Raw genomic sequence first — 22,380 nt, 5'->3', positions numbered from 1 at the left:
TTCAATGTCCTCCAGTTTACGACCTGTCCACCAATAGGAAGTTACTCCTTATTTACTCTACCTAGAGCCCTCATGACTTTGAACATTTCTGTCAAATTTCCTCTCAACCTTCACTTCTCTTAGGAGAACAGCCCCAGTTTCTCCAATCTGTCCACATAACTTAAGTCCTTCATCCCTGGAACCATTCTTGTAACTTTATTCTGCACCCTCTCCAATACCTTCACATTCCTCCTGAATTCTGGTGCCCAGAATTACACGCAATACTCCAGCTGAGGCCGAACCAGTGTCCTATAAAGGCTCATCATGAATTCTTCTATTACTATGCTAATTAATGGAATTCAAAGATAATAGTGCTACTTACCCATAAATGATAAGCCTTTTCTTTCATGTAGAATTCTGAAATGGTGTGGAAGTAAAAAACATTAATAAGTTAGGTTCAATTTCCTGCTCCACCATGTGTGAGCAGTGTAGGAATGCAGGTACTTCAGTGCTACTGGGTAGTGGAGGACAACACGTCACCCACTGTTCTCATTCCTGATCACTACCCTGGTTGTTCCTCCTCTGCTGCAAATGGGCACTTACTGATGTCATGATGTTAGAGATCTAGATGCCTCCATAATCACTGCTGGCACTCACTGACCAGGCCCACACGTGAACCACACGTGAAGAACTAGTGGACTCCTAGGGCCTGTGGAAGAAGAAGTCACGACCTCCAGCTAGGGCGCTAGGAAGGGAGAATGAAAACAAAGAAAGAAATACTGAACGCAAAGGAGGAATCCCACTCCCTCTCAGCTGAGCCTGTGATGTGCAGCGTTCTGGGGTTTTGGCAGCTGGCTGAGTTCCCCTGATGATTAACAGCAAATGCGAAAAATAATAGCCGCACCAAGCAGTCCACTGGCACAATGCCCACATCCTGATCTCAGATGTGTGGGAGGCAGAGAATAGGGCTGGTGCTTCCCGACAAGGCACCCTCCCAGGATGAAGTCCTAAGGGGCTATTCTATGAATCTATGTCAAAATTCCATTGCGAGAGGTCATATAGCTGATCTGTCAGCTGTAGATGCTGCCAGTTGCAGAGGGGAAAGTAAGAGGCAGAACTGCCCTCGAAAGTATAATACAATCATCTAACTACCATATTAAGGCAGCCAGAGACAGTGAGGCAGGCAGAGCAAGGGCCCGCCCAAAGACAGACTCGTGGGACAGATGCACTGCTGCTCAGAAGCTGCAGGTACAAGCCTTGCAAGGTAAGCAGATGAGTCAAAACTCCTAATAGCCAAACAACTGTTATTCTCCCACAAATCCTGGACAAATCAGCCCCTTGAGCCTGTTCCACCATTAAATTATATCCTTGCTAACATATACCTCAACGGCATTCACCCGCCTTTGATCCATAACCCTCAATACTCATAGCTAACAAATATGGCAGATACTGTATCTAGCTGCAGATGACCCCAGATATTTTCACATTTTCCCCCATAAGGCACCGTATGGCTCTAAAAGTGTCAGCTGCCCTCTACTGTTGGGCCCAGTTGATGACCATCAGTAGTCTATTCAGTTATGAACAAAGCCTGATTTTATCCTCACCTTATGTCCAAGTATGCACCCTCTGCATCGGGCAGGACAGCAGTCAGAGACATAGGCTCTGGTGATCTATCCATCCCTGCACTGTGTACCCCCAGAATATGAACTCTGGGAATATTTGTGTCACTCCAACTGCTACCACAGCTGAGGTCAGATAATTCCCCCACGGAGCAGGAACATTGGAGCAGGAGTAGGCCATTCAGTCCCTCGAGCCTGTTCTACCATTCAAATAGATCATAGCTAATATGTACCTCAATTCTATTCAACTGCCTTGGTTCCATAACCATTCACACCCTTACCTAATAAAAATCCATCAATCTCAGCTTTGAAATTTTCAATTGACACCCAGCTCTACAGTTTTTTGAGGGAGTGAGATCCAAATATCCACCCTTTGTATGAAGGGATATTTCCTGACATCACCCTGAATGGCCTAGTTCTAATTTTAAGCTCATGCCCCTTTGTTCTGAATTCTCCCACCAGAGGAAATAATTTATCTCTACCTACCCCATCAAATGCTTTAATTGTCTCAAACACCTCAATTATGTCACCCCTTAATCTTCTATACTCAAGAGAATACAAGCCTAGTCTATGCTACCTGTCCTCATACTTTAACATTTATAGCCCCGGAATCATTAGCAGCATTCCTGGGACCTGTTGGTCTCATTAGCCCAGTAATACAGGAAGCAGGACACACAGTGAGCACACGCCAGTTCTGCATCAATAATAAGGTGAGATGTGCCCGTCCCTAATGGGAGAGAATGTGCAAACAGAAAATCTACTGGTGTAGATTTCTCTGGGTTTGAAGACTCTTCAACACGTTGATGCATTTCCACAAATGTCAGACACCCAGCTGGCCATGACAAATTTCAATTAACAACAAACTACATTTATATAATGCTCCTAATGTAGAACTAATGTCTCAAGGTACTTCATAGAGGCACTGTTAGACAATAATGGGCAATGAGATAAAGAAGTAGTTATTAGGAGGAGTTGGCAAAAGCTCAGCCAGAGGTGAGGGAGGTGGTGAATCAGAGGGGTTTAGGGAAAGTATTCCAGAGCATAGGGCCTAGGTAGCCGAACAAACTGCTCCTAATCATAGTGTGAATGGAGAGGGAAATGCACAAGAGGCCAGAGTCAGATGAATGGAATATTGGAGTCTGGAGGTGGCAAATGCATGAATGAGGGTTTCAGCAGCAGGCAGGCTGAGGTACGGGAAGAGATGGGGGATATTACAGAGATGGAAGTCGGTAGTCTGTTGATGGAGAGGATATGGGATCCAAAGTTTGCTCTGGCTTGAGTCTGGTTCAACCTGAGAGAGTGGACTGGGAAGGAGATGGAAATGCACTTGGAAGGAACTGGCAATAAACCTGGAGTATAGATACTTATGCTCACAATGGTGATGAACTAATCTTTGTTGTAAATAGACACACGAGACAAGAATGACTCAGACAGCACTGAATGGAATAGTAATGTTTGTCTATGAATTCTTAGACATTTTTAGAACTTCACAATGATCAAAAGTGGAGAACAATAGTGAGATAATGCTACAACCATATCAACAGTAGAAGTGAATTACAATTTTGAGAGAAAAAGTTCTGAATGAAATATAGCAATATAGCAATTTAGCAGACAACCCTTCTGTAAAGGCACATGTGTTGATAGCAGACGTAATGAGAAACTAAACTTCCTTGTGTAAAGTGACGCGAATGTTGCTGAATAATTTGCCCAGGGCTTCAAAGAAGGGGTCACAGATGGTGTGAATGCAGAGGGAGTAGAGCCTACTGAAGCAGTGTATCTCGATCAGGCATGTCTTGATGCAGGGCACAATAGCCCAGATGTGGCAGAAGGAGAGGCAGGCAAAGTAGAGACCCCAGATTACGGACAGGGGGATGGCAAAGATGACAGATAGTATTCGATAGCACCAGTACTTGGACACAGTGAAGGTCGTGAAGCTGATTTTCCACACTCTGTCCGGGCTGTATGTCCCCTCGGGCTCCCCGATCACGTCTTCAAATTCTATCTATGGATACAACCAAAATGACACTTTCAGACTCCACATCTGTCAAACACTGAGCCTCCCTTCAACCCCTTTGCTCTAAAATTGGTTTGAAATTTGTGACACTTTTTTGGACAGAGAAAACACAAGGTTGAGTTGTTTGCTTTTTTCAAGTACTTTGAAGAGTTTTTGTGACAATTAGGATCCAGTATGTTAGTTGAGGGAATTGGTTAAGGAGGGAAGTTTCCAGGGGAAATAAGAGATTGTCTGGTATTAATGAACCATGAATTAAATTATGTTTCAAATTATAAAGTGTTTAAAATGTTAAAATAGATAGATAGAGTATATGGAGAGAAGCTATTTCCTCTGGTGGGAGAGTCTAGAACAAGGGGACATAATCTTAAAGTTCGAGCGAGGCCATTCAGGAGTGAAAGTAGGAAGTACTTCTTCACACAAAAGGTAGTAGAAATCTGGAACCCTCTCCCCCAAAAGGCTGTGGATGCTGAGGGTCATTTGGAGTTTTCAAGACTGAGATTGACAGATTCTTGTTAGGCAAGGGCATTAAGGATTATGGAACCAAGGCAGGTAAATGTAGTTGAGGTATAATCTAACTGAATGGTGAACAGTAAACTCGAGGGGCTGAGTGACCTACTCCTGTTCCTATGTTCCTAATTTGTTCGAACACATGGCTTTGAAACATATAATTTCCCAGAATGTGATTCTATTAGAAGGTCACTATTCAGAGAGAAAATCATGCTCCCTCCACTCTACCTCGATCCTGAGAGGACCCAATTCCACAGCAGTGTAAACCTCCCACACCAGTCATTTAAATAGCCCGACTGAGACTGTCAATTTAATTGCAATATGCAGCAAATCATTAAACTACACGATGCACAGTGCTGTTAACAAGGGAGTTCCAGGATTTTGACCCATCGACAGTGAAGGAACAATGATAGATGGTGTGCAACTTGGAGGGGAACTTGCAGAAGGTGTTCCCATGTGCCTGCTGCCTTTGTTTTTCCATGCATTAGATGTTGCGGGTTTGGAAGGTGCTGTCAAAGGAGCCTTGGCGAGTTGCTGCATTGTATCTTGTAGATGGTACACACTGCTGCCACTACGCGCTGGTGGGGGAGGGTGTGAATGTTTAAGGTGGTGGATGGGGTGCCAATCAAACGGGCCACTTTGTCCTGGATGATGTCGAGCTTCTTCAACGTTGTTTGAGCTGCACTCATCCAGGCAAGTGGAGAGTATTTCATCACACTTCTGACTTGTGCCTTGTAGATGGTGGGCAGACTTTGGGAAGGCAGGAGGTGAGTTATTCACTGCAGAATTCACAGCCTCTGACCTGCTCTTGTAGCCACGGTATTTAGGTGGCCACTCCAGTTAGGTTTCCAGTTAATAGCTATTATTTCCAAAAAATTTTAAATAGAATTCAGTGTCTTAAACTGCCATGGTGGGATTTGAACTCACTGAATTAGCCATTTCCTAACATAACCACTACACTATCGGACACCCAAACAGAGGACTGGTGAAGCAATGAGGTAGCCACAAAGGTCATCTCCACAAGTGAGAATGGGAAGGATTTAGAATAAAATTCTTTCCATTTAATGGAGATTGACACAAGCACAGAAGGCATAACTTCCAGTTTGTTGTACAAATTCACCCTTTCCAGGAACCTGAACATATAATCCAGGCTGAAACTCCAGTGCAGTACTGAGGGAGTGTTGCGTTGTCAGAGGTATAGGCTTTTTGATGGCACATTAAATCAAGGCTCTGTCTGAGGTCTCAGGTGGATGTAAAAGACTCCACACTACTTTGCGAAAAAGAGCAGGGAGTTATCTCTAGTCTCCTGGCCAATATTTATCCTTTAGCCAACACTGCCAAAAGTCGACTATCTAGTCATTTAATACATTGCTGTTTGTGGGAGCTTGCTATGTGCAAATTGGCTGCCACGTTTCCTACATTACAACAATGACTACACTTCGAAAGTACTTCACTGGCTGCAAAGTGCTTTGGGACATCTATGGTCATGAAAGATGTCATATAAATTCAAGTTCATTATTTCTTTCATGACTTTGTACAAAGGCAAAGCATTCAAAATACATCAAATTGCCATCAGATTCTCAACAGGAACAATTTCAGTTTCATGCAGAACATGTAAATGGGTAAAAATAGCTGAATGTAGCAGGTTTGGAAAGGGAGTAGCAATTCCAGGATGTTATCGCACCATGTGATAAAGTTAATACCATCATGATATGCAGGAACATCTACCAGGATCACTTTCATTTACGTGAGATCAGTGGCAGTTTTATGAATTGATTTTACATTTTAAACAAACATCTGAAATACATCATAACTCGGTGTTGTGGAATAATGTGGCAGATTTCACAATGAGAAATGTTGTAAGAATTATTTGTTAAAAAGCAGAATTCTGTTTACCATGGCACTCCAACACTGATATATCCACGTTCTCTTTTCTGGAATGGTTCAAACTGAACTGGGTGTTTATTGAACTTTGGTGTAAATGGATTTATTAACTGGCTATTTTTTACCTGCAATTCATAACAGCTGCAAGCAAAAGTTGGTTCTTGGCAAAACCAGTTTCAACCGAATTCATGCTCTAACTTTCAACAATTCCCGGTCACCCATCACCCTTGTACTCATTGACCTATGCTGGCTCCCGGTCTGGCAATTCCTCGACTTTAATAATCTCATTCTTGTTTTCAAATTCCTTCATGGCTTCACCCCTCCCTATCTGTGGCTAGCCCCACAACCATCCAAGATCTCTGCACTCCTCTAATTCTGGACTCTTGCACATCCCCAATTTTCATTGCTCCACCATTGGTGGCTATGCCTTAAGCTGCCAAGATCTAAGCTCTGTAATTCCTTCCCAAACCTTTTTGGATCCTTTCCTTTCCCTCGCTCTCTCCTCCTTTAAGACACTTCCTAAAACCTACCACTTTGACCAAGCTTTTGGTCACCTGTCCTAATATCTCCTTATGTGGCTCTGCGTTAAATTTGTTTAATGATGCTCCTGTGAAGCGCCTGGGACATTTTGCTACATTAAAAATGCTATTGTTGTCAGGCTGGTAAATCAGTACTGACACTTTGATGAAATGGAGACGGTAACCATTTCAGGCTGAGCTCAGCACTGCACCTTTCCTTAAATTATTGCCTTTTCCATATTGACTGAAGCCGCTATTAGTGCGGGTTGTAAATAGGAATTGTTAGGGCAGATTACTAACACTGGAGCTTGGCTCAATTACTTTCAGGTACAAGGGAGATATTTCACAATGCTGCACCTTGCTGCAGGAATTGTGACAGGGTCTCCTTACTCAGACGATTAAATGGTTGTGGCAAAGTCTGTCATCTGATGAAAGGTCACAGACCTGAAACATTAACTCTGTTTCTCTCTCCACAGACTCCATAGATGCTGCAAGACCTGCTGAGTATTTCCAGCATGCTCTGTTTTTATTTCAGATTTCCAGTAACTGGAGTATTTAACTTTGATTTTATTGAAAAAAGATATACTTGCTTCTGAAGCTACATTTAGTTTGAGGTTCCAGCAGGTCCTAGTTTTCTAAAATCAGCTTCATATTACCCCATTGTGTCCCTCTGGGATTCTTAAACTTTGGCTCATGTCCCTTGCCCATCTTCTCTTTCAATGTCCTCTACATGTCTCACTGATTTAGGTCCTGATTCAGGACCTTTCCAAGATCCAGCTAATGTTTTGTAGGTAGTGTTCCAAACTGAACACAATGCTTCATACTTTTCCCATATTCTTCACCTTCACAATTCCAATTCATCCTGAATTGGCAAAGTGGTTTTAAAAAGACTAATTAAATGTAATGTCGGTGCAGTGCACTGGAACCCTGACATAATGGTAAAATGCCAACTCACATCTGTGATTCCCCTTCCAACCATCCTCTCTTATCTCAGCCAGGTCATTGTAGGAAGGTTGCCAGTAGAGAAAGGAGGGGGCAGAGAGCAAGAGAGTGAGCGAGGTGGAGGCAGAGAGGAAGTTACAATGGTTCGCACTAATGCATACCCCGTTATCCAGTTTGCAGGGTTCAAGGTGAAGAAGTGCTGCACACCACATCCCAGGGATTGACCCAGGAAAAAGGAGAAAATATGGGGGAAAGAAGATAGTTGGCCTCAAAATTTACTAGATGGCCAACTGAACATTCAGATATTGAGTATTCTCTGATTTATTATTTGCAGTTGTATCTTCCTTGTGAACTGAAGAGTTAGGGTTAAAGTGAAAATGCCCAAAAGATTAGTATAACTGGTTAATTAACAAGATTGCACTCTTCATGCCCAGTTTTATTTTATTAATTCTGGACATATATGCATCACTAGAAAGGCTGACATTTCTTGCCCATCCCTAACTGCCCTTGAGAAGATGCAATGAGCCACCATCTTGAACTGCACAGTCCGCGTGGTGAAGGTACTCTGACTGCACTATTATATAGGGGATTCGACCCAGCGACGATGAAGAAGAGGTGATATATTTCCAAGTTGGAATGGTGTGTTACTTGGGAGGGATAATTGAAGGTGGTGGTATTCCCATGTGCCTGCTGCCATTGGCCTTTTAGGTGACAGAAGTTGTTGGTTTTGGGAGATGCTGTCAAAGAAGCCTGTGTGAGTTTTACTGCACTTTTGGTGTTGCTGGCATTTAACCCTTCATGCCACTCTAATGCAGCCTACATTATAGATCTGAGAAGTCGGCATCTTGACATCAGCAGCGAGCTCCCAAGAGAATAGGATGGGCAGGTCAGTTTTACCCGTCAGTTGTGGTATAACCACAGATGTCCCTGAGTCAACTTTTATTTAAAACTTACAAAGTTTTTAAAAAAAGGCCAGGTCCAATCTTTTTGAAGATTTAAAGTTTTACTAAAGAAGGGTGGGCAGAATTCCGCACATTCATTAAATACATCTGCAGAGGGTCGATTTCAGAAGTGCAAGCAGATGGCTGCTGACTTGTAGCGATCTCAGAATTGTCAATTTTATGCTGTACTTGGGCATTAGCTCCCTCTTACATGAATTAAAGACGACAGATTTCATTCCCTAAATGACATGAAGGAATCGGTTCTGTTTTTACAACAATCCAACAACTTCTTGGTCACGTTTACAGATAGCAATTTTTTAATTTCCAGAGTTTTTTTCCCTCAGTTGAATTCAATCCTGAATATAAAATGAGTCTAACTGCATCGTAAGCATATAGTTTATAGTGTTGCTTGTTGCTAGGCTATCCAAACATTAGTGAAAGTGCTGAGCCTCAGCTCCAAAAACAGTAGGGTCACAGGGGTCAAGCTGCAGCTCAGTCAATCGGTCGATCCCGCCCACCTGGATTGGCATGTCCCTCGCTCAGCACTCTGCTATGTCGTTGGGCACCGCAGTGCGTGTGAGTCCAGCATTCCATCACAGCAAGAGAAAAACCTGATCATCTGCCTGACGCAAAACTGTGCCACCTGCCAGGCACTCACACTGTGACAATGATTTGTCTCACCCACCTCGCCACCAACACCCCCACCCTCCCCAACCCAATAAATGTTGTGCAGAATGCCCCAGTAGACAGGAACGATGAGCTGCCAGTAGATTAAAGGCTGTGGCCTCAGTGTATTTCTGTCCTTTCTGACATGAGAAGGTTATATTATGGGACTAGTAACTCATGGAAACTTAGACTATTCATCCAGTAAAAGGCGAGTTCAAATTCCCCCCAGGCAGTTTGAGAATATCAATTTTTTTTAAAGCTAGAAATTAAAAGTACCAGTAAAAGTGATCATGAAGATGTCCGTTGTTGTAAAAACCCAACTAGTTCACTATAATGTCCTTAAGGGAAGGAAACCTGTGGCCCTTGCCTGGTCTGGCCAATACGTGACTCCAGTCCCACACCAATGTGTTTGAATCTAATAGGAACATAGGAGCAGAAGTAGGCCATTCAGCCCATCGAGCCTGCTCTGCCATTCAATATGATCACGGCTGATCATCCACTTCAATGCCTTTTTCCCACACTATCCTCATATCCCCTTATGTCATTTGTATTTAGAAATCTGACAATCTCTGCTTTAAACGTACTCAATGACTGAGCTTCCACAGCCCTCTGGGGTAGAGAATTCCAAAGATTCACAACCCTCTGAGTAATTAAATTTCTCCTCATCTCAGTCCTAAGTGGCTTCCCCCTTATTTTGAAATTGTGTCCCCTGGTTCTAGACTCTCTAACCAGGGGAAACATCTCAGCTGCATCTACCCTGTCTATCCCTTTAAGTATTTTGTAGGTTTCAATGAGATCACCTCTCATTCTTCAAAACTCTAGAGAATAAAGGCCCAGTTTCCCCAATCTCTCTTCATAGGACAGTTTATATAAATGACTTAGATGAAGGGACCGAAGGTATGGTTGCTAAATTTGCTGATGACACAAAAATAGGTAGGAAAGTAACTTGTGAAGAGGACATAAGGAGTCTACAAAGGGATATAGATAGGTTAAGTGAGTGGGCAAAGACCTGGCAAATGGAGTATAATGTGGGAAAGTGGGAAATTGTCCACTTTGGCAGGAAGAATAAAAAGAAGCATATTATCTAAATGGTGAGAGATTGCAGAGCGCTGAGATGCAGAGGAATCTGGGTGTCCTAGTGCATGAATCGCAAAAGGTTAGTGTACAGGTACAGCACGTAATTAGGAAAGCTAATAGAATGTTATCGTTTATCGCGAGGGGAATTGAATACAAAAGTAGGGAGGTTATGCTTCAGCTATACAGGGCATTGGTGAGACCACATCTGGAGTATGGTGTACAGTACTGGTCTCCTTATTTAAGGAAGGATGTAAATGTGTTGGAGGCAGTACAGAGAAGGTTTACTAGACTAATACCTGGAATGGGCGGCCTGTCTCATGAGGAAAGATTGGACAGGCTAGGCTTGTATCCCCTGGAATTTAGAAGAGTAAGAGGCGACTTCATTGAAATATATAAGATCCTGAGGGGTCTTGACAGGGTGGATGTGGAAAGGATGTTTCCCCTCGTGGAAGAATCTAGAACTAAGGGTCACTGTTTAAAAATAAGGGGTCGCCCATTTAAAACAGAGATGAGGAGAAATTTTTTCTCTCAGAGGGTCGTGAGTCTTTGGAATTCTCCTCCTCAAAAGGCAGTGGAAGCAGAGTCTTTGAATATTTTTAAGGCAGAGGTAGATAGATTCTTGATAAGCAAGGGAGTGGAAGGTTATCGGGGGTAGGTGGAAATGTGGAGTAATCAGTTCAACCATGAGCTTATTTAATGGCAGAGCAGGCGCGAGGGGCCGAGTGGCCTACTCCTGCTCCTAGTTTGTATTTTCGTATGTCCCGCCATCCCGGGAACAAGTCTGGGGAACCTTTGTTGCACTCCCTCTATGGCAATAATATCCTTCCTAAGGTAAGGGGACCAAAGCTGCACACAGTACTCCAGGTGCGTTTTGAAGTAGCCAAAGCAAGCCAATCACCATCTTCTCAGGGCAATGCATGAAGGGCAATAAATACGGGCCTTGCCAGCAACACCCACATACCGAGAAGGAATTTTTAAAAAGTCAGGTTTCAGTGACAGCCCTCTCATACCGCTCCCAAATGACAATAGAATCATTTAGCCTTTTGCCTCATCATGTCAGTGCTGGCTCTTTGAAAGAGCTATCCCTGAGTCCCAACCTCCCTGCTCTTCCCGTAGCTCTGCAACTTTTTGCTTATCAAGTATATGTCCAATTCCCAGACTGAATCTGTGTTAACCACCCTTTCGGGCAGTGCATTCCGGTTCACAACAACATAACCTCATGTGTGAGACCGAATAGTGAGCACACTAGGCTGGATAAGCAACAAAGGTTCACAGTCAAGACGGATCCTATTGTCATCTGCTTCCAATAGTGTTTGCTGGACATGCATGGGTTGTGGGAGCCCTCGCAAATGTTTCTTTTTTCTTCTGCCTACCTCATGGACAGCAAACCAGGGACCACCTTGGCTTATATGGCTCAGTACCAAACCATGTGGTGTCTTTAGCCAATGAATTTACTGTTTATATTACAACTATGATTATTGAGGCTGTCAAGTGTTTCATTGCAGCCCAGACTTGGAGTAGCATTCAAGCAAAGAAACAGTGCAATCCCAGAGATTCTCATTGTGTGGATGTAAAAGAGGAACAATTCTAACCTCCAGTGGGTTTTGGGTAGACAGGGTGGGATGGGATGGGGAGAGGTGAGGTGGGTTGAGTGTCCAAAGTAATTTAACTCCTAGGCCTTATCTGCATACTGTCAGTCTGATGCAGGAAATGGGCGGAACGTGGCAGCTGGCCAGCAGGCAGGAGTAAAGGTTTAAGCAGCAAGAGACCACTGGTCAGCACCAGAGGAAAACTTGTGGAGACAAAGTACGTCACCAGAAGAGAGTTTCAGGAAGGCCCTGGCGGAAGTGCAGGAAATGGGAGGCCACAGCTTTCCTTGTGGGGTTCAGAGGATGCAATCCTGCTCCTCGTGGCCCCACAAAGGACAGCTTTTCACTTACCTTGGAGGGCCTCTTCTGTGCACAGACCAGCTGCAGACCTGCTTCAGCCACGTAGGAACTTAGGAACAGGAGTAGGCCATTCAGCCCATTGAGCCTGTTCTGCCATTCAATTAGATCGTGGGTGATCTGTATCTTGGTTTCATTTATCTGCCTTGGTTCCATAACCCTCAATGCCCTTACCTAACAAAAATGTGGCAGGAGATCCAAGGCAGCCTCCCCACTTAGACTTCAGTTAAAAAGCAATTGGGGCCCTACTGATAATACCAGTACCCTGGTTTGCATAATTTCATGAGGCCACTACCTGCTTTAGGTGTAACCCTCAGCCGCCTGAACAACCTGGCACCTTAAAATGAGCAACATTGGGAAAGGGTTGAGTTATGAGAGAGTTAAGTAACTCCCTCATTTGTGATCATCCGTGAGCCCAGTTTCTGCCCAGACAGGTAGTGTTAAAATCGACCCTACAGTTTTTAAAGTGTTTGCAAACAAATAAAGGAAAGATTTAACAATGCAGTGACATAATCACATCAATGAGTCAGTCACATGCAATATAATTGTCAGAATGGCAAAAGGCAATTATGACTTTATGGAAACATAAGAAGAAAACCAACTGAAAATACTCAGCAGATCAGGCAGCATTTGCAGAGAAACAAAGGTCAAACCAGTCGACCTATGAGGCCTCAAGACCCCTCCTCTCAGGACTTGTGCTTCAATGCTTGCCCAAATAAGGAAAAATGTTGAAGACTGTTTCACCGGTCTCTGCCTCCTTATTGATTATTCAATGTAAGGTTATTGGATCGTGTGCTCAGATTGGATCATTTCTAAACAATATATTGAAACCATTTACAAAACATAGATCAAAGTATTCAGGTTCTTGACTGTTGAGTAACCAGTTATTCAACGCATTAGCAAGTGAACATTTCATTCAATTTCATCCAATTCATCCTAAGGATGCTCAATTCCTTGAACCAGGAATTCAATTGAGATTTTGGCCCCATTGTCAATTCTTCTCCAATTTGTCATCATTGTTGAGTTGCTTGAAATCGCAATTCCTCTTCTAGTGTGGTTATATACAGTACCATGTTCACTGATATGCGTAAATGGCAGTGGGGCACTGAAACCAGACTCTGGAGACTTCAACACAAAATTTAGGCTTCCATATTAGTGTAGTACGAGAGGGAGAGCTGGCCCGCCCACCAGCCAAAAAGTCAAGGGGATGCCCGCCTCCGCCGGGCCTGGAGAGCCAGGCCGGGATTTTTCATTCCCCAGGCCCTTAATTGGTCTTGGACGGGACTTCCACCTCCCTGAGGCAGGATGTCCCACCTAAAGGAGCTGCTGGCCAATCAGTGGGCCGGCAGCTCTTAGTCCCAGCAATGGCCACCAGAAGCAGTGGCCACTGCTGGGACTACACCCAGGCATCAGAGGCAAGAGGAAGGATGGCTGGAACTCAGGTAGGTTTTTAGGGCCTCGCCTGGGACAATCGGCCAGGCCCCAGCGAGGCAAGGGGAGGGGACGGGAGGGTTTGGTAGGGGAGGGTTCGTGGGGGGCGGGTCCGGGGTCGGTTTGGGGAGGGGGGTTCGGTTGGGGGGGGTCGTTTGGAGGAGGGGGGCTCGTTTGGGGGGGCGGAGTTTTGTGCCTTGGGGGTGGTTTTAACAGGCGGGGTTCTTGGGGCTTACGCCGTCCGGTCGCTGCAAGTAATATACCAGCGGCAGTGGGAGGAGGCCTTTAAGTGGCAGGTCATTGGCCAGTTAAGGGCCTTGATTGGTCTGGGGCGGGCGGGCCATTTCTCGCCACCGCCGCCCCACGTAAAATTGCAGCAGGAGCGGGAGGGGGTCAGGAACAGCTCCCCCACCTCCCACTCAATTTTATGCCCCCCCTTCCCCTCCCCTCCCCTCCCCCGGCCACCAGCCCACTCGTTGGGGGGCTGTAAAATTACAGCCCTGCTCTCTCAGGTGGCTGCAAAAGATTCTATTGCGCTATTCCAAAGGAGAACAGAGGAGTTCTACCAGGTGTCCTGGGCAATATTTATGCCTCAACCAACCCCACTTAAACAGATTATCTGGTCATTATCACATTGCTGTTTGTGGGAGCTTGCTGTGCACAAACTGGCTGCTCAGTTTCCCACATTACAACGCTGACTACGTTTCAAAAAAAAATTGCTTAATTGTCTGTAAAAGACTTTGAGACATCCTGAGGTTATGACAATGGCGATATAAATGTGCACCTTTTTTAACCCGTGCTTCGATATTTTGAGGCAACTAGTACGTATAGGGTATTCATTAGAGTTTTGTTTTACAATTGTGGTCAATATCAAATCGCATTCTGTAAGTTCAGTGAGTACAATTCAAGCCAGAGTCTGTACATGAACAGAGCACAGCAGGTTAAATATAGATCAGCTATCACTGTCTCAGGCTCGGGATATTTAAAGCAGGGACACACTTACAGCGGCAACACTTCCAAAATAATTGATGAGGGGGGTGGGGGAGACAAAACGGGTCAACCAATTGTGCAGGATATAACACTGTAGATTTTTTTTTTGCATTTTTAAAAAGAATGCAAACTATATTTCAAGGCACGCGCCGCGTGTGTTTGTTAAGTATTTAGTGCAGCAAGGTTAAATGTCAAACATGTAGACGGTATAAAGGATATGGGTTATTGGACTTTGTGCATTCTAAGGATAGTTCTGCACAGATTCACTGGCAATAAAGGCATCACACGACATGCACTTTACAAAACAGAGGGAAGAAGTTTTACCTTCACCACATCCTCGTTAATATGCTTGGGATCCCGGTTGACCAGATCGATTTCTTTGGTGAAACCGAGATTGATCTTCGGCTCGTCGCTTTTGTTGGGTTCCGCCGCAGTCATGACCTGCAAAAAAAAGTTTACCACCACTCAAATGTCTTGACCGTTCCACCGCACTGTTAAAGTGACGGGAAATCTAGTGTATTTGTGGGGTGGGTGGAAGGGGGGACAGACTGTGTGAAGAAGTGCCCAGGATTTCTCAACTCCCCAAGTGTAGCCACACCCTGGAGATCAATCTGACATGGCAGGAGGCTCCTCTCAAACGACTGTGAGGTCTGAGAGAGAATCTGCAGCCTTGCTACTACACCAGCCCGTGGCATTCCTCACAACCAGAGCCGATATTCCAGAGAGCATCCACTCCTTTCACACCACTGACACAATTATAGCACATTCCCTCCCGCTGCTTTTATACTAACACTGCAATCCAAAGGCAGAACTGCAGTCATGGATTATTCTAATACCTGTTCAGAGCGGGAACACAGCCAGCAAAATAGCTCCCTAAATTTAACCCAGATTGGGGAATGTTTCGAGATTCGCTGCTGGTAATTGGGTGTAGGGTGCTGAATATTAGTCTATGGTGCTGGGTATTGCATATAGGGTATTGGGTTTGGGTGCTGGATAATGGAGTGCTGGGTATTGGATGCTGGGTGTTGGGTATTGGGTGTTGGGTATTGGATAGAGGTTTTGGGTTATTGGGTGTTGGGTATTGATACAAGGTGTTGGGTATTGGATAGAGGTTTTGGGTTATTGGGTGTTGGGTATTGGGATATGCCTCCTGCTCCCTTGACCCTATTCCCACTAAGCTACTGACCACCCAGCTTCCCTTCTGGTCTCCCATTTTAGCTGACAATGTTTACAGTTCTGTGTCCTCAGGTGCTGTCCCCCTCCTTCAAATCTACCATCCCATCATCGACCTTTCTTTGCTCCCCAACATCCCTAGACGTGTTGCCACCTCCCAAATCCGTGTCCATCTTTCCCGAAACTCCATGTTTGAATCCCTCCAATCAGGTTTCCATCCCGCCACATTCTGAAATTGTTCTTACCAAAGTCACAAATTACATCCTATGTGACTGTGACAAAGGCAAACTATCCCACCTCGTCCTTCTAGACCTGTCTGCAGCCTTTGACACAGTTGACCACACCATCCTCCTCCAACACCTTTCCACTGTCATCCAGCTGGGTGGGTCTGCTCTCACCTGGTTTCATTCTTATCTATCCAATCATAGCCAGATAATCACCTGCAATGGCTTCTCTTCCTGCTCCTGCACTGTTACCTCTGGTGTCCCCCAAGGATCCATCCTTGGCCACCTCCTACTTCTCTTCTACCGTCTTCTCTTCTATCATCATAAAACACAACTTCAGTTTCCACGTGTACATTGATGACCACCTCACCACCTCTCTTGACCACTCCACTGTCTGTAAATTGTCAGACTACTTGTCCAACATCCAGCACTAGATGGCCAGAAACTTCCTCCAACTAGATATTGGGAAGATCAAAGCCATTGTCATCAGTCCCCGCCAGAAATTCCACTCCCTAATCACCAACTCTATCCCTCTCCATGGCAACTGTCTGAGGCTGAACCAGACTGTTCTCAAACTCGTTGTCATATGTGGCCCCCAAGATGAGATTCCCACCACATATCCACGCCACCACTAAGACCGCCTATTTCCACTTCTGTAACATCGCCCGACTCTGTCCCTGCCCCAGCTCATCTTACTGCTGAAACCCGCATCCATGTCTTTGATATCTCTAGATTTGATTATTCCAATGTACTCCTGGCTAGGCTTCCACATTGTATTCTCCTTAGGTTTGAGGTCATTCCAAAATTCTGCTGCGTGTTTCCTAACTGGCACTAAGTTCTGTTCACCCCTGTGCTCCCTGACCTACATTGGCTCACAGTTAAGCAATGCCTCAATTTTAAAATTCTCATCCTTGTTTGCAAATCCCTTCGCCCCCAGCTCTGTGATAGCGTCCAGTCCCAGAACCCTCTGAGATCGACACTCCACTGATTCTGCCCTCTTGACCGTCCCCAATTTTAATCACTCCACCATCGGTGGCCGTGCCTTCAGCTGCCAAGGCCCTAAGCTCTTGAATTGCCTCCCTAAATCTCTCGGCCTCTCTACCTCTCTGTCCTCCTTTAAGATGCTCCTTATAACCTACTCTTTGACCAAGCTTTTGGTCATTTTTCCTAATATCGCCTTATGTGACTCGATGTCACATTTGGTTTTATAATGCTCCTGTGAAGTGCCTTCGAATGTTTTATTATGTTATAGGTGATATATAAATACAAGTTGTTGTTGTTAGGTATTGGGTGCTGGGTATTTGGGGTGGCCAATATTTATTCCTCAATCAACATCACAAAAACAAACTAATGGTTATTTTCACATTTCTGTTTGTGGGATCTTGCTGTGCACAAACAGGCTAGCACATTTCCTACATTACGACAGTGACTACACTTCAAACGTACTTCATTGACTGTAAAGCACTTTGAGATATCCATTGGTTACGAAAGGTGCTACATAAATGCAAGTCTTTTTTTGTTGGGCGTTGGGTGTTGGGTAGTGGTTACTGGGGCTGGGTATTGGGTACTGGTTATTGGGGCTAGTATTGTGTGATGGGTATTGAGTCCTGGTTACTGTGACTGACAATGGCTATTGGGTGCTGGTAACTGGGGCTGGTGTTTGATACTGTTATTGAGGATAGGTATTGGATCCTGGTAACTGGGACTGGGCATTAGGTACTGGGTGCTGGGTAATTAGATGCAATTTCAGAGTTTTGATGTGTGCAAAGGAGGCATCAAGAGTGCTAAATTGGATAGTCTCTAAAATCAGGCGTGGGGATCATGATGCATGATTACTCTGCACCATTCAAAGTGATACAGGCAGCAGGCAAACTTGGTGCTGCCTGCTCATTTGCAGGATTATGGCATGCAGTCCAGCACTGAACATACTGCTGAGTGGCTGCACCCCATCAGCAGGGGGCCCAGGTTCATGCGAGGCTAGCAGCATTTAAAGACGAGGTGCATTCTAGCTGCAGCAGGGGCTGAAACTGTATGGACAATATTTGAAGATCAGGCGGAAGGAGCAGAAATGGAGCAACAGGCCAGAGAGCGGCCTCCAGATTTTCAGATGCCATGCTGCAGTCACTACTGCAAGAGGTGGACAGGAAGAGAGAGGTTCTCTTCTCCCGGGGCCCAGGAGACCCTCCAGACAAGTGCTGAGAAGGCAGTGGGAGCAGGTGGCCGTGGAGGTCAATGCTAACAATCTGGTTTCGAGGACCTGCATGCAGTGCCACAGGAAGTTTAATGATCTCACCCGAGTGATCAAGGTCAGTGAATGCATCCTTACATGCCAAATCCTACTGACTGTACCACTAGCCTCACACACTGCTCCACATACCACACCCACTTCACCCACATACCAACAATCACTATCAACCACGACTCCAAACCTCACATTCATATGCTTCACCTCACGCTCACATACTGTACTGCTGGAAGCTGCACAATCACATCTCAGAGCTTCCATACACTGCCAGCTATTCAACTGTGACAGGCACATCATCCAAACATATTGCACCACACTCGTTGGCACACTTCCTTCTGTTTTACAGGATAAAGTGCTCATAATAGGTGGCAGCAGCAGCTAACCAGGGGGGGAAGGCAGGCTGCACATGGAGGAAATGGTGCCGGGCATCACTGGAGTGGCCGTCTTTGAGGCCATGGCCAGCAGCATCCCTGAAGCCATCACAGACTGCGCAGACTGAAGAGGAAGAAACACCACCTCCTGATCTGACTAACGCTCACAGCCACCAGCTCAGATACTGGCACTGTGCACACTTTAGAGGGGCGTATAGAGGCAAGATCTGCATGTGGTGAGTCACTGGACACTTGAGGGCTGCAGCCAGGCCAGGAGGAAAGGCTAGCACTTGCACCAGCTCACTGGAGGACAAGATCACACACAAGTTCTACTGCAGAGGATTCAGTTGACGACTTCAATGGATACAGAAAAAACATCGCTGGATATGCGTACAGAAATGCTTGATGCACTGGTGCATCCTGACAGACTGTTGTCACTGTCAAGGAGCTTTGGGGAGTCAGTTCCAATGTGGTGCAGAGCTTGGAGCTCATTATTTCTAGTGTGGAAGTGTTGGTCAATTGCATGAGAACCTTTGCTGACATAACTGTGATGCAGCATCTGATGGCCGATGTCTCAGCTTCCATTGCAGCACAAACAGAAGCCACGCAACATCTAGGTGCTGCAGTGGAAGCTCAGATTAATGCATTTACTGCAGAGAAATGTGAAGGGATACATTTTGGTAAGAAAAATGAGGAAAGGCAATATAAAATTAAGGGTACAATTTTAAAAGGAGTGCAGGAGCAAGGGGACCTGGGGGTTGTCATGCTAGGCCCCCACCTGTCAAAAATGAGGCACATCAATTTTGTCATGAACATTGATTTTTTTTTAGCTGTTGTTGGAGTGAGGAAATGACTTGTTAAACAGATCAGCCATGGCTGGGAAAAAAACATTTACATAAGAACAGACATCGAAGATGAGGAAGTGCATTCCAGGGCCTGCTAGGAAGGATACAATCCACAAGGGTCAGGACTGGTTAGACCAGCTGGTCATATGACTACCTGGCTGTTACAGGGTCTTCTTTTGAACTGGCCACAGAGAGTTTAAACTGAGAAAGACTGTTTGTTCCTGGACTGAGAAGATCTCTCCCATCTGCTCCCATCTCTTTCTCACAAGCCTCTGAATCCACTGAAGACACATGAACCCCAAGAGAGAAAAGTCTCCTACAGCGAACAAGAATACTGGGCCCCAACGAAAAGCAAGATCTACCTACAATCAAGGGCTCTACAGTGAGCTCGAAGAACCGTTAACAAAAACTCTTCAGATATTGCCTCAAACTTTTCCACTTTATTTTTCTTCTGCTCTTTTCTGTCTCTATTTGCATGTGTGTATCGCGTAGGCATGCTAGTGTGGGAGCGTTGTGTATCTGTAGGCGTCAACTAAATTAGAGTTTAAGTTTAATAAATTTCAACTTTTCTTCTTCAAACCTAAGAAAACCTGTTTGTGCTAGTTTCTTTGCCTTATAATTGGAAAGCGGTAAATAAGGATTCACCAAGAAGGAGCTAACAACACGGCGTGTTTAAAAATAAACCCTGTTACAGTAAGACCGGGTGAAGGCTGAGAGGGACCCCTAGACACCTTTCTCATCTGGTCATATCAGGATATATGTACAAAAGTCATTGAAGGTACACAGCAGGTTGAAAAAGTGATTAATAAGGCATACGGGATCCTAAAGGCATAGAGTACAAAAACAAGGATGTTATGGTGAACTGTTATAAAACACTATTTTAGCCTCATCTTCAGTAGTGTGTCCAATTCTGGGCACCTCTCTTTAGGAAGGATGTGAAGGCTTTAGAGCGGGTGCAGAAAAGATTTTCAAGAATGGTTCCAGGGATGAGGAACTTCAGTTACGTGGATAGATTGCAGGAGCTGGGGCTGTTCTACATCGAGAAGAGAAGATGAAGATGAAATTTGAAAGAGGTGTATAAAATTATGAGGGGTTTAGACAGAGTAGATAGGGAGAAACTGTTCCCATTGGCTGAAGGATCCAGAACCAGAGGTCACCAATTTAAGGTGAATGGCAAAAGAATGGCAGAGGTGACATGAGAAAAAAATTTTTTATGGAGCATGTGGTTAGGATCTGGAATTCACTGCCTGACATTGTGGTGGAGGCAAATTCAGTTGTGGCTTTAATGGGCATTGGATAATTATCTGAGGAGAAAACAATTGCAGGGCTATGGGGAAAAGGCTGGGGAGTGGGACTAGCTGAGATCCTCTTGCAGAGAGCCAGCACGGGTACGACGGGCCAAATAGCCTCTTTCTGTGCTGCAACCATTCTAGGTGCAGGTAGGAGAATGGTTCCCTGAAGACCCTATGTGGGCAAGGCCTCCTGCTAGAGTCCTCCTCCTTCTCCGTCCCCGAGCAGCTTGTCTTGTCTGCTGCCTCTGCTGCACCGCCCTCTGATGCTGCAGCCAGTAGTGTACTCGGAGGCCATTCAATAACAAAGAATGCCTTGCCAATGTCCAGCACCATTTCCAGTAAACTTTATCAACTTTCCACAACCCCTTCAACAAAATCTACAAGAGGCAGGAGATAATAATAAGCAACTAACCTGCAAGTTAGACAATCCTATTTAAGTCGGGGGAGGTGGGCGAGTCCCTTGTGCAGATGAACACGTGTTCAACTGTGTCTGTTTAAGACAGAGCCTTAACTAGAGCGGCAAGGTCAAAAATGACAGGTTGTGTGCCAAATCGACATTGGACGCTGACTCGTCACAATCTGCCCACTCGGTATATTTCCAGTGCACACACATAATGCCAGAACGATCATGCTCAACAATTTGCCAATTGGTGCAAGTCATGCTGGGAGTGGTCAGGAGGGGCAGGGATACCATTCCTCACCTAAACCAGCACTCAAACCAACAAATGTACTGGTGCTACAGAGCTGGATTTTGTGGCCTGGATCTTTGATATGATTAATTCATTGGATAAAACACCACAGAAACAACTTCTTTCCCTCAATAGCTCAAACAAACTACTTACTAGAATTACCTGTTATTTTCTGCTAGTTTCAACAAACCCGGGGCTAAAATTTCATCTGCTCCGATGTCTGGGCACAGGGGCTATTTGCGGCGTGTCTGCGCCTGTTCAGATCGAGGTGGGTAAGACAGAAAATTTGTCAAACCACCTCATCTGAATGATTTCAGCGCAGGAACCTGGGCCTCGAGCGCAGGTCTCCTCCTCTCAATGCTGCCAGTGATCTGCACACAGCAGGAAGCATCAGCAACATTGTTTCCCAATCACATGGTACAGGCAGCCTGCTTTTTCTTAAAGGCAGGAAGCCTCTTAAAGGGAAGTCAGAAAAATTGCTTGCCAAAATAGAAAATCCTGAAAAATGAACACCAGGACACGTTAGAAGGATCCAGACTGACGGATGTGGCACTGGAGGCATTGATAGTGCAGGAGGAGAGGTGTCATGGTTCTGTGGCAGGGTGGGTGGAGAACAGGAGGCACACAAGCACCACCCTCGGATGGGAGTGGGAGCAGATGGTCAGGGAGGTCAACTGCAACAGTCTGGACCCAAGGAGCTGACCGCAAGAAGTCTGATGACCTCACAAGGGTGGTCAAGGTGAGTGAATACATTTTCACATGACATCTCCTACCCACAACACCAGCCTCTCACATTGCTCACTGCACCACACTCCCATCACTCACCCAGCAGCACACCCTAACACTCAGGACTCACACCTAATATCCAGATACTCCACCTCACCCACACACACGTTCCAATGTTGCCAGCCAGGCCGCAATAGTGTGGTGGTAACGACCTGGACTAGCAATCTAGAGGCCCAGGCTAATGCTTGGGAACACAGGTTCAAATCCTACCATAGAAGCTGGTGGAATTTAAATTCAATTA

The 22,380-nt window shown here is 45.2% G+C and overlaps 1 protein-coding gene across 1 annotated transcript; it reads right to left on the bottom strand.

Moving 5' to 3' along the window:
* Positions 1-3,057: 3,057 nt before the first annotated feature.
* cav3 (caveolin 3) lies at positions 3,058-21,712 on the bottom strand. The gene is made up of 3 exons (XM_068052299.1): positions 21,516-21,712; positions 14,839-14,955; positions 3,058-3,600 (listed from the first exon to the last, which is right to left on the bottom strand). Exons 2-3 carry the CDS (start codon positions 14,950-14,952, stop codon positions 3,259-3,261), a joined length of 456 nt encoding a protein of 151 aa, XP_067908400.1. The 5' UTR covers positions 14,953-14,955; positions 21,516-21,712; the 3' UTR covers positions 3,058-3,258.
* Positions 21,713-22,380: the final 668 nt, after the last annotated feature.

Source organism: Heterodontus francisci, chromosome 19 (assembly GCF_036365525.1).
Source record: "Heterodontus francisci isolate sHetFra1 chromosome 19, sHetFra1.hap1, whole genome shotgun sequence".
Classification (NCBI taxonomy): Eukaryota; Metazoa; Chordata; class Chondrichthyes; order Heterodontiformes; family Heterodontidae; genus Heterodontus; species Heterodontus francisci.
The sequence above is the reverse complement of the archived record's forward strand: the minus strand, read 5'-3'. Positions and strand labels throughout refer to the sequence as shown.

Coding starts and splice junctions, on each gene's coding strand:
- cav3 (XM_068052299.1), bottom strand. CDS start 14,952: ATGACTGCGGCGGAACCCAACAAAAGCGACGAGCCGAAGATCAATCTC. Junction 3,601..14,838: donor TTAACGAGGATGTGGTGAAG/GTAAAACTTCTT, acceptor TTGTATCCATAG/ATAGAATTTGAAGACGTGAT.